This window comes from Zootoca vivipara, chromosome 9, assembly GCF_965207765.1.
Source record: "Zootoca vivipara chromosome 9, rZooViv2.hap1.1, whole genome shotgun sequence".
Lineage (NCBI taxonomy): Eukaryota > Metazoa > Chordata > Lepidosauria > Squamata > Lacertidae > Zootoca > Zootoca vivipara.
In genome coordinates, this window is record NC_142592.1 from 28,663,809 (window position 1) to 28,675,949 (window position 12,141).

General features: G+C 40.5%; 1 protein-coding gene across 2 annotated transcripts in view; it reads right to left on the reverse strand.

Annotated features, from left to right (window-relative positions):
• Positions 1 to 360: 360 nt before the first annotated feature.
• The window catches only part of ZFC3H1 (zinc finger C3H1-type containing), a 36,095-nt gene continuing 24,314 nt past the window's right edge, over positions 361 to 12,141 (reverse strand). For both annotated transcript variants that reach the window (XM_035128385.3, XM_035128384.3), the window contains exons 24-35: positions 11,617 to 11,854; positions 10,115 to 10,220; positions 9,491 to 9,689; positions 8,749 to 8,843; positions 6,144 to 6,254; positions 5,271 to 5,375; positions 5,021 to 5,186; positions 4,188 to 4,288; positions 3,242 to 3,343; positions 2,597 to 2,636; positions 1,374 to 1,436; positions 361 to 1,248 (exon numbers count right to left, since the gene is read on the reverse strand). In XM_035128385.3, coding sequence (XP_034984276.3) covers positions 1,111 to 1,248; positions 1,374 to 1,436; positions 2,597 to 2,636; positions 3,242 to 3,343; positions 4,188 to 4,288; positions 5,021 to 5,186; positions 5,271 to 5,375; positions 6,144 to 6,254; positions 8,749 to 8,843; positions 9,491 to 9,689; positions 10,115 to 10,220; positions 11,617 to 11,854 — 1,464 coding nt within the window. In that variant the 3' untranslated portion in view covers positions 361 to 1,110. The remainder of the gene's footprint in view (positions 1,249 to 1,373; positions 1,437 to 2,596; positions 2,637 to 3,241; positions 3,344 to 4,187; positions 4,289 to 5,020; positions 5,187 to 5,270; positions 5,376 to 6,143; positions 6,255 to 8,748; positions 8,844 to 9,490; positions 9,690 to 10,114; positions 10,221 to 11,616; positions 11,855 to 12,141) is intronic.

The window sequence follows — 12,141 nt, forward strand, 5'->3', positions numbered from 1 at the left end:
GTTCTGCCCTTTCCCAATCTGTGACTGAGGTTGAGGACTAGCCCATGTAAGCTGTTTCACTTTGTGGCTCCAGGGTGGGCAGTAGATAAGAGTTAGCTACGGTTCTGCAGTGTATTTATTTTTAATTTTGACCATCAATGCTCCTATCAATGGGGGGAAATTAATGGGAAATGTGTCCAGTGGCCTAGTTATTGTGCATGTATTGACAAGCAAAACCAACCAACCGACCCCCCCATTTGCACCAGCTTAATTAAGACAATGGAAACAGGAGGTTTTTTTAAAACTTATATTCAAAATATCTTTGTATAAACAATGGCAATACTACAGAGTAGTATTTTAATACAAATCAGTTCAATATTATTAACTGTTAAACTTTTATTATAAATTAAAATTTCTTTACAAAAAATTGCACATAATAAATTGACCACTCTTAGGTTCTGATGCACTGGCAATTGCAACTGTATCTTTAATCTTCAAGTTTAAGTCTCTGCCACAAGTCCAGAATGCAGAAAGGGCAGGAAACCACCCTCATTGAGCCTTCAAGTGCAAAAAGCATACTTGTGGCCATGGCAGTTACTTTCCTTAAGAGCGGCTGCTTTTGTTTTTATATCCTGCAATGAAAACGAATCTCCAAAACGAAAGAAAAAGGGATTTGGAAAGAGGGTGAGGTGGGGTTGGGAGGAAAACACAGTGGACCGATTGTTTTTGTTGTAAACTCAGCCCGTATTATTAGCCCCAAACACAGATCTCTCAGGCATCAGTGCGAGCGTCAAGTGAAATCAGGAACCGCACAAAAGAAAATGAAAAATTGAAAATAAAATAAAAATAATTAACACATTTAAAGTCTGTCATTGGGATGAACTATACTTACGTACATGATGTTATGAGAGTCTGGCAGGGCCCAGAAGCAGGCCATAGAGGACATTCATTTATCCAAGGAGGCGATCATGTCAATTGTTTCCAGGTTCAAGGAAAGCAGGCCAGAGAGAGACTTGATATGCTCAGCTTTGCGCATCTGCTTTTCAGAGGCCTAAAGCCAGAGATCAGCCTGGAGAATCATTCAAATGATTTTGGCATTTAATAGGACTTAGCACTGACTGCACCCAGTGTTCAGCGATTCGTGCTTTCTGTTCTGTAAGTGTTTAAATTTAAAAGCTCATCTAGGCTGACTCCAACCTCTTGGCACTTGGAAACTAGTTTTCTCAGGTTATCAGTTTTACCTCCTCCTGATGCTTCAAACAGGAGCTGCTGTAAGAGATGGTGAAGCAGACATAAGATTTAGCCAGAGCTAGAATATCACCACATCAATGGACATGGGATATGCAGAAAATTGAAATGAAACCTTAAACAGAAACATAAGAAGAAAACATTACATCTTTCCACAGGGTTGCGCAAAGAGGTAGCTTCTGAAAGGCTCTCTGATATAAGTGATGGACCTGTAAAGAAGAGACAAAAATCAATCTAATGTTATCCTAACAAAACTTATGTTTGTTCAGCAAAATGCACTTTTTTCTGTCTTATGTGCCTGTAACACAGCTTAGGAATGGTGAAGCTATGGCAGGGAAATGCTTGAGGGCCACTGCTAGATTTAAGAGTTTTACATTCTTCAAAAAGGGCTTAGTTTTAAGGCTGTAGATGAGACATGGAAGCCTGATGATCACATCGTAAATGCTTAGAAGCAAGTTAAGAGAGTCCTATCTGTCCCTATTTCAAATCGACTGAATTGGTTTACTACATCAACAAGTTTCTGTGTGCCATATATTCAAAAGTTTGCACTGATCAAGTCACTGAAGACTTATTTGTTGAATTTAAGCTTCTTTTGTTATTTAAAGGCTCTGCAATCCTAAACCCACTTACTGATGAATTAATTGTTCTGATTTCTTATCCACCCTTCACAGTGAGGACCCAGGGTGTAACTATTTAAAAATACAATACTCGCATCCTCTAAAAACACAGATTATACCAAAAGGAACAAGATGGGTCCCAAATACATATCTTAGATGTCAAAGGACAGAGTAAAGAGGTGTGCTTTCATCAGCATGTGAAAAATTACAGAATGAAGATGTCAGACTTCTGTAGCTCAGGGACTGCCAAATTAATTTTAACTCCTTGGACACTTATCTAGTTTGTAGGGAAGGAGACAGCTATTTGGGACCTAAGCCTCATTCAAATAATCAGGTTTTGCTTCTGACATGTACAGGATTGCATAGTAAATGAGCATTATGTGACCAAGTGAGAAGAATTAAATATGTTAAATTAATGTGTTCTTTGTGTTGGCAAACTATTGTGTTTGAAAGCCGCAGGAATGCAAAAAGTCTGTGTTTCAACCAAGTCTGGCTCTAGCACATCAAGCCCCTGACAGAATTAACCTAAAAGGAAAAAAGACTTAGCCACAAACTTTCTTCCTCCTCGCCTTCATTTGATAGCAGACACAATTTCTGAAGAGCAGACAGCACATCTCTTACTCTAAAGCTAGCTTAGCAAGAACACTGTTATCAAGCTTCTTCTTTTTTTTAGGTGTAGATCATTAAACCCAGGGGTGAGGCTAGTTAAGTATCTTTGCTACTGGCTATTTTAATAAGCTTTTCTTACATACCTCTCTCTGTCCCTTTAGAAAGCACTCAGCAGCAATGGCTCTGAAGGGAAGAAATAAAAATGACTTATTTTTTTTGCAGAATACCGAATATCTTTATGGGAAGAACACTGAGTATGGGATGGAACTATAAAAGTCCTGGAAAGTAACAGACTAACTCCCAATGATGACAATCTATAGTGAAGAGACAAAAAAGATCCATTTCATAAACAATCTTACATGAGCAAGACATTTCAGTTGTTCCCATTATGTACAAACACTGCAGACAAAGATCAGTTCATCACCACTGGATATTGCTATTATGATATATAAAGGGGAGGGTAGAAAGGAGGAGGGAAACAGAAGTCAATAATTTAATGGTAAACATTCCAAAACAGCAACAATAAAATCCATCAACACATTTTCCTTACTTAGACACACAAGGTATACTTACTTCTGAAATATTTTTTGTATGGGAAGCAAGTCCTCATTTTACGACATTAGTGCCAGGAATCTGTCTAAACCAAAGTTTGTGGAAAGACTGCAACAATGAAAAACCTTTCTAGCATAAAACCAAATTTGAAGGCCTACTTCAAATGTAGCTTTATGAAGCAAACCTTATTTTTTAAAAAATTATCTATGTTAACAGGTGTATGACTGTTGAATTACATTTTCCAGATGGCCAGGCATGTTGGGATATTATATGTAAACATCTTGGCTTGTAGTTTCAGAATCTGGACATTGCTCTCTTCCCAGTGTTGTTGAAGCAGTCTGCAGTGACAAAGGAGCAAAGGGAAACATGCAGTGCTGAGTAAGAATGTAAAGCAATAATACTAAGCTCTTTTAAAAGCTTGAACAGGGGGTGGGGGGAGAGGTGCAAGTGAGAGTACAGTCATGGGGAAAAGAAAGTACACTCTCTGTTGCGGTTGTACACATCAGGACATCAGATCGTATCATGGTTTATTTAACAAAAATAAAGCCCAAATGGAGAAGCCATGCGTGAAAAACCAAGTACACCGTATCACTCAATAGCTTGAAGAACCACCTTTAGCAGCAATAACTTGAAGTAATCGTTTTCTGTATGACTTTCAGACTTTCTGTATGACTTTCAGGTGACACACTTTTTAGACATGCATCATTTTGTGACACAGTAATTCAGATTTACTAGCAAACCAACCCCTTTCCAGCCCCGGGAGGAGTGTTGACACCCACAGTTTGGAAAGCTCTGTCTTAGAGCAACACTGAATTCCTCTCCTCACTGTTTTCTGTTAATATGATTTCTAAGCCTTCCTACAAGCTGAAATAATACATGTTATGTATGAGTTCTCTTTGCTTTATACCAGGGTTTCCAAGCTGTTTTTGGATTATAACTCCCATCATCCATAGTTAGCAGGGCCAGTGGTCAGGGGTGATGGAAACTGTAGTCCAAAAGCAGCTGGAGACCCAAGCCCTGCTCTAGACTATTTATTTCCAGATCTAATCTTTGTGATTTGTTTTTTTCTTCAAAGAAAGCCCCACTAAGCCTTCCAGCTTAGAAAATGGCAAGTAGAATTTTTAAAGGGCATCGGGAAAAACAGGTACTTGCTTCTAAATGCTTCCGCCGATATTCTCTTACCTGAATGCAAGTCCAGGATTAGCAGGCATGGTAGAGCAAAATCTTTCCAATGCTTTGGAATGCTGAGACTTCGGAATACAACTCAGATAAAAGAAAATAACCTGTAAAGGTTAATTTTCAAGACGTTAGGTAATTCAAACTGCCTACTTTGTTCACAAATCCAACACTGACGTGCACACTCTCTTGAATTTGATGATGAACACAGTGGCACTGAGTTAGTAGTAGCATCTACAAACGGCTCTTCCAGGTACCAGCGGCCCCAAAGATGAACCACAGCAAGAAGAACACAGGGGAATTTGGTTCAGGCACCAGGTGATACAGTATTTCAGAGGTGTCAGCCAAGGATGATCTCCAAGCAACCTAAGGAACCTGCAGGAGGTCAGCTCTGAAAGCAAAGTGTAACAGACAACCCTTCCCTATACAGCAACACTAAGCTTCTAGGGTTCACCAATCCCCAGCCTACAAAACATTTTAGAGAAATTGATACTCTACAACAGGCATCCCCAAACTGCGGCCCTCCAGATGTTTTGGCCTACAACTCCCATGATCCCTAGCTAAGAGGACCAGTGATCAGGGATGATGGGAATTGTAGTCCAAAACATCTGGAGGGCCGAAGTCTGGGGATGCCTGCTCTACAAGTTTAGTCACTGCGCAGATGTGTACACACTCTGCAGCAATGAGCTTTTGTATATGTGTTCAGTTCTCATTTCCCTTACAGGACTGGTATTTTAGCTCGTTGTGTTGAACAAAATGCAAAGGAAACCCTACATGTATTTCAGCATAACGAGTTTTATATACGGAGTCCTGTATTTGAATTACCAAAATACTTATACCTTGTTGTGGAATTCATAGTTGGTCCAGTAATCAGCGGTGCTAAATGGAATAGGGTAACGGGTGGGGACTGTAACAAGACATCTGTTCACAAGATCTGTAAAAAGCTTGAATTCTTGAACTTGATTGTTAGATCTGACAACCTTGCTATTGATGAAAACAAGGTAACTGAAAAAGAGGAGTGAAACCCAGGTGTTAACACTTCCAAATGCATTACTTTTACAGTTATAATGTTTTGTCATTTAAACTTACTCTAGCCAAATCTGCTGAACTATTTCCTCTTGCATAACTGCTCCCAGAGCTGCCTCATAAGCATCCACTGCATCTCCAGAACTTCCATTAAGAGACTGGTATAAGCTATTTTTCATTGAAAGAAAACAGTGTTAGCTTTTCTGATACGGTTACATGCCTTTTGTAAAAGAAAAGGGCAATGGAGAAGCTTGACATTTTATGCAAGTATAAGCCAAAAAATGATCAGAGGTACAAAATGTCTCCTAGTTTTGAAAGTGTTTCAACACTTTAACTCTTCACAGTGGTTAACTGGTAATTAATATTGAAATTAATGTAGTTAATGTAAGTCAGCAAAACAGCTGTCCATCTTTTTGGACTAAATGTCTGTAAGAAAAATACTGCGGCCAACGATGCAGATGATGGGAGTACTTAAGTAGTAGAAATTCCTTACACTTTATGAATGTAAGCATTTGAAGAAAGGGATTTTTGCCAGCTGCCTAAGTACTTCTAAGAAGTTCTCTCTTCCATTTATATATAATTCAAAACTAAAGTGTAGGACACAGGGCTCAAGCCGCACATCTGTCTTCTGATTTTAAACTTAAACACAACTAACTTCATGGTGTTTTAAGTAAAAAAAAATTACAACAGATGTTTGTAACACCAAACTGCAAAGCTAAATGGCATAAGGAAGGGCAAGTAAGGCAGTGCATGGTATATGTTCATGGCAGAAATACCAAAATCCTAAAGGATACTGGCAGAAACCAGGATAAACATGGTACTCCTTACATTTGCTCTTAATATAACACAAGATTAGCTGCCTCCTCAACCATCTGTAGTTCCTCACTTAAAAATTGTTGCAATATTTAAAAATTATCAGACTTCAGAAAAACTCACCAGTATATTTGCCACAAGTAAGGAATTTGCTGGTTTAAAAGCTCTTCTGTAAAGCTTCCCTTATACACAGGCGGTGTGAATTCAATTGGCATTGGGAAATTCAAAAAATATCTAGAATAAAGAGTCCTTATTCAGAGTGACAAATGTTCACTACACCAAAACAATCCTAACCTGAAGCAATCTGAGCAAAGAGTGGATACACCACCTATGGGCATCTCCAAGCAAGTAAGAGCCAGACTAGAATTTGCAAGAAGCGTATGGCAGCCACTGAAAATGGTAGCCACTTGTCTAGTTTTCCCATCTGTAGCGTAGAGCATAGCTGCGTTTCAAAACCATGATGCTCTGCATTCCCTTGTGCCAAGGATTACTGTGGCATCTAGTTTGATTCCAAGTGAAAACAAAACAGTGACGGAGATGCCAAAGAAATGTATTTAAGATATGCTTAATTTGCTTTTTAAGAGATGTCTGAAGAACGCTTTGTTATAATCCTTTCGCAATCTAATGTGAACATACGAATATGTGTGATCTGCCCTGACACCTGCAGGTATACAACGGTATAGGTAAAGGTAAAGGGACCCCTGACCATTAGGTCCAGTCGTGACCGACTCTGGGGTTGCGCGCTCATCTCGCATTATTGGCTGAGGGAGCCGGCGTATAGCTTCCAGGTCATGTGGCCAGCATGACAAAGCCGCTTCTGGCAAACCAGAGCAGCACATGGAAACGCCGTTTACCTTCCCGCTGTAGCGGTTCCTATTTATCTACTTGCATTTTGACGTGCTTTCAAACTGCTAGGTTGGCAGGAGCTGGGACCAAGCAACGGGAGCTCACCCCATCGCAGGGATTCGAACCGCAGACCTTCTGATCAGCAAGCCCTAGGCTCAGTGGTTTAACCACAGCGCCACCTGGGTCCCTATATACAACGGTATACCAATTTTAATAATAAAAATAATGTCTCTTAAGCAAAATATTATCCTATATAATAAAGTCCAAGTTGTCCCTGCGTCCAAGTTGTCCCGTGTGTCCCTGGGGTACTGCGCATGTGCGCCAGGGACACAGGGATTTGAGGCAGAGACAACCGCCAACCGCCAACCGCCGCTCTGAAGCCCCGTCTCATGCTGGAGATGCGCTGGCATGGGACAGCGCTTCCTGGGCGAAGGCAAGCAGGCGAGCTGTCTGCCTGCTTGCCGTAGCCGAGGAAGTCGAAGTGGCAGTGGGCAATTCGGCTGGGGGACTGGCTTGGCGGCGGCGATAAAAAGGGGAGGAATTCCTCCCCTTCTTCCCGCCACCGCCAAGCCAGTCCCGGAGCCGAAGTATGGCGTGGCGGGTTTTTCGCCATTTGCCTCCCCCTGGGGGGAAGGCAAACGGTGAGAAGCCCCCGCTGCGGGGTTGCCGGCTCTGTCGGGTGGGGGGGAGGGAGAAGCAGAAGATCCGATCGGTCTTCGGCTTCTCCCTCCCCCTGCCCAACAGAGCCGGCAACCCCGGGATCTGTGCTTTCTGTCGGCGGTGGTGGGAGGGGAACGAACGGAGAGAGAAAGGGCTGCTTTCTCTCCGTTCGTTCCTCTCCCCTCACCACCGACAGAAAGGGCTGTCGGCGGCGGAGGGAGAGGAAGGAAGGAGGAGAAAGGGCTGCTTTCCTCTCCTCCGTTCCTGTCCCCCTGCCGCCGACAGCAAGGACAGGTCCCAGGGTTCGGAGAAGCGCTGCAACAACCCCGGGATGTTCTAGCGCCCGTTATTGAATGGGCTGAAATACACTAGTCAATATATAAATGCATTCCCCTTAATGACTATATTAAATATAATAAGTTGGGTTCTCCCCATGTTTTCCTTTTCTTTTTTCCTTATTCATTTATTCATGATATTCTGAATTAGGATATTAACATTTATTTAAAATTTAGTCATAATCTGATGTATTTTTTAAAAAAAATTGTTCAATTATTATATGCTTATTTGCTTGTTTTCCTTTCAAAACTTTTATTTTAAGTGTATGGACTTATACATACCTATATAAACATGGCAAATAAAGAAGCCTTGCACTATGTGCAACCCACTAACACACTTTGGGTGTCAATTGGAGTGTTTTCATTAAGTTACAGAAACTCATAAGATAACATAGGCTCCCATAACAGCCCCAATTTAGGGTGCTGCAAAGCTTACTTCAAAAGTCCGAGGTGTTGCAGAAATCTAACTTTCTGTTTCCAGCATCAGTTTCAGCTACTTAACATGGCTACCTCATATGTACCTCATATGTAAAATGGGGTTTGTGCCAATAATCACAGGGTGCTAAAAGATTCTGGATGAATATCTCAAGAAATGATGGCCTCTCTCGACTTAGCTATGTACCACTTTTCTAAAAGTATTTGTCTACTTTTATATCACAAGCACTAGTTGCCTTACACTCAACACACAAATTGCCAAATAATAAAATAACACGTGAATTGCTTTTCACTGTACTGTGAAATCTAAGGACAGCGTCGCCATAAAGTTCTGCATGCAACTAAGGTTTCTGCAAAATGGCAATGTGTAACGTAAGCATTTTTACAAGTAACCATGCAGAAATTTTATAAATGGAACAGCATGGAATGATTAGTTTGCTTGCTAGACTTACCGTAACAGATCCACAGGACTGTTGTCTCGAGTCACACTCTCGAAGAATGCTGCAACGAAGGCTTGCAACAGTGGAGGAATGCTATCTGATCTATTCTGTCATGAGAGAGTAAGTGACATTGGACTAAAGTTACAAAATGTGAAGAACAAATCAAACTTCTGCGTAATACATTTTAATGGCTCCTTCAAAACCAAGGCTGCTATAGGAGTGATGCAGAGGGTAGGCAGCCATTACCCAAAAGCAGAATGCTACCTAAATTTTCTGCAGCGCTTCAAATAGTGAACATTCAAGGATGAACTTTTTGATCTCTCCACAGATTAGATGCATCAGCTCACTCTTTTGCATGTTACAAAAGAAGGATAAAGAAAGAGTCTCACACGACTGTAGCAACATCTGTGTCACATTCTAACGCCAGCATGCCCCAACCGGATGTTTTCCTCTACAGCTCTCACCAACCCAAGCTGGAGCCGGTGAGTCCCAATCATCTGGAGGAGGCTGTTCTAAATCGTCCAATAAACCACTCCCTTCAGATTCACATTCCAGCTTTTTTTTTTTTTTAGAATTTGCGGGCAACAACAACTTTAGGCGAAACAAAAACTCAGCTGCTTCAAGTCTGAAAATCAAACTCCTGGTCAAATCCTTTCACTGTAATGTACTCAGAATGTCACCATTTTGTATTAAATAAACTTGGGTCTCTCTCCAACCCATTATAAAAAGCTGAATAAAGTCATTGGTGTTTTACCTGCAGAATGAAGAATTTGCACATAAAGTAGAAAACCTGGGCATTTTGAGGGTGTTTCTCAAATGCTGTAAGCCACACATCACACGCTTTTTCCATCTGGCCTGTCCGCAAGTACAAACCAACTAGTGCTTCTAGCAGCCGGCAGTCAATGGGGTTTAATTTCAAGAGTGATTTACAAAGCTCAATAGCAGCTTCCCACCTTGAATGAAAACAGTGTAAGAAAAATAATAATGAACAAGCAAGCAGATTACTTTTCTCATTTTAAAAAAAAGACACGTGACCCAGTAGAAAAACTTCCAAGACAATCTTGTGAGCTATTACACTCTTTCCTATTACCTATTCTTTTTTAATCATGACATTGGGCATGAACCTCCTTTCTTATTGCTGCTATATTCATCTGTGTTAATACCAGAAAAATGGGAAATAGTACAAAAATGCTTGGTGAGTGACAAAGGATTGTATTCAGCTAAATTTTACTCACAGGAGACCCATTTAAATTAATTGCCTTGGCTAACTTGCAGCAATTAATTCTAGCGGTTCTACTCTGAGTCAAACCTAGTTGAATATAACCCATAATGCTTAACACAGCATATAAAAAATAGCAATTTTGCAACAGTGACTTACCTTTCTAACAGCTGTTGCAAAATGACCATGTTTCTATATAGCGGAAGACAGAGAACTACTCTTTCATCAGCTGTAGAATCCTCACTGATGCAGGACTGGATGGCATCTAAAAACAAGCAAACATCAAGTAAGATTGCACATTCACAAATACAAAGCTTTACCACAGAAAAAGCTTATGTCAACATATAAATACACCTGTATTTTGATGAGGTTGGGGGGCGGGGGCAGACAATGTAGTCATGCATTTCATTTCAGTCACTCTGCTTTAGTTACCCGTATATTGCAGCGTATAAGATGACTGGGCGTATAAGACAACCCCCAACTTTTCCACTTAAAATATAGAGTTTGGGATATACTCGCCGTATAAGAAATATGACCCAGCGTATAAGACGACCCCCGACTTTTGAGAAGATTTTCCTGGGTTAAAAAGTAGTCTTATATGCAGGAATATACAGTAGATATGAAATAATTTCAGAGTTTCTTTAAGAGGTGAAGATGTAAATTTTCCAAGCTGACAAAAGTAAGTTTTCAGATCCCATTACAAAAATACATAATAATAATAATAATAATTGAAAACCAGAAGAGATAAAATAAGATCCGAGTTCATTCACACTGTTAAGAAAGCAACAAAGCCAGTCTTCCAATTATCACTGATTATTCCCAAAGCAAAATTATTTTTTATGAACATTTAAAGTTTTTCCTTTGTGTACACATACATGTGAATTACTGAACATGCAGGATCACATTAGGAAGCTGTCTTCTCAGTTCAGTTACTCGTTCCAAACAGATTCCTCTTACTACTCCCTTCCCTGCTTGCTGCACTCACAAGCCCCTTTTGTCCTTCCTACACACTTGACCAACTCCCCTCCCTTCATCCCTCCACACACCCACCCCGCCTATCCTTCCACAGCTCACCCAAGCCCCCACCCCCTTTTGAAGGAGGGGGAGGTGCTTCACCCAGCTGCTTGCTAAAAAAAAACAAGGTAAAGGGGCCCTTTCCTTTAAACCTATCTGCCAGTGCATTTAGGGGAGGGGGGTGAAGGAACTTCACACAACAGCATGCTAAACCTCAAGGTGAAGGGCCTCCCAGCATCCATTCAACAGCTCGTCCCAACCAGCCTGCTGTTCCTCAGGCTGCAGTTTGTATGGCTGTCAATGCTGCAAACATTACGTTTTTTTAAACCTATAGGAAGAAATTCTCATGCCAGTCTGCACAATCAATCCACTACAATAAACTGTCCTGCTGTAAAACACATGGATTCTACTCAGAAGCAAGCTCCATGGGATTACTCCCAGATGACTTGTACAGGATAGAAGTCATGGGTTCTCCTATACATGCTAAGCATAAGCAAACTGCCTCTGAATCAATGAAGACTACAAGAGACTACACATTGAAAAGCAACAGTCCACAACATACGAAACCATAGCACAATTATTTTAGATATTCTATCACTATTAATTCAAGAAATAAAGCACAGGTGAATTTAAATGGGTAACCTCACCTTCAAATACAGCTAACAAAGTATCAGGATCAGCTTTCACATCTTCAATTGTTTTCCAAGGTATTAAAAAAGGCTCCTTCTTCATTATTTTTGAAGGGTTGCTATTGGCAGGATCATAGAACTTGATGGGGAGATCACCAAACTCAATCAGATGTATATAGGATAACCAAGCTAGGCAGCGGTCACTTATGGTTAGGTGTTGCACCAAAACCGTTTCACTTTCTGACTTCAGTGCATTCTGTGGAGAAGAAAGTTATATGATGATTAAATCTGACAACTTAAATAGCGGGCAACCTTGCTATATTATGCCTAGTCACAGAAATATATTCTAGCAATCAAGCTTGGATATTTTGTTTCACTAAACAGATCCCATGGTCACAACTGGAGAATTTCAGGTTTTAGAAATTTGCCTGGCCAAATTTGTTCTGCATCCAAAACTCACATTTAAAAAAAATGCTTTAAGGTTTTATTACAACTAAGCAGCACATAAATGTTGTGAAATAAATAAATTTGCAGTTAAAACTA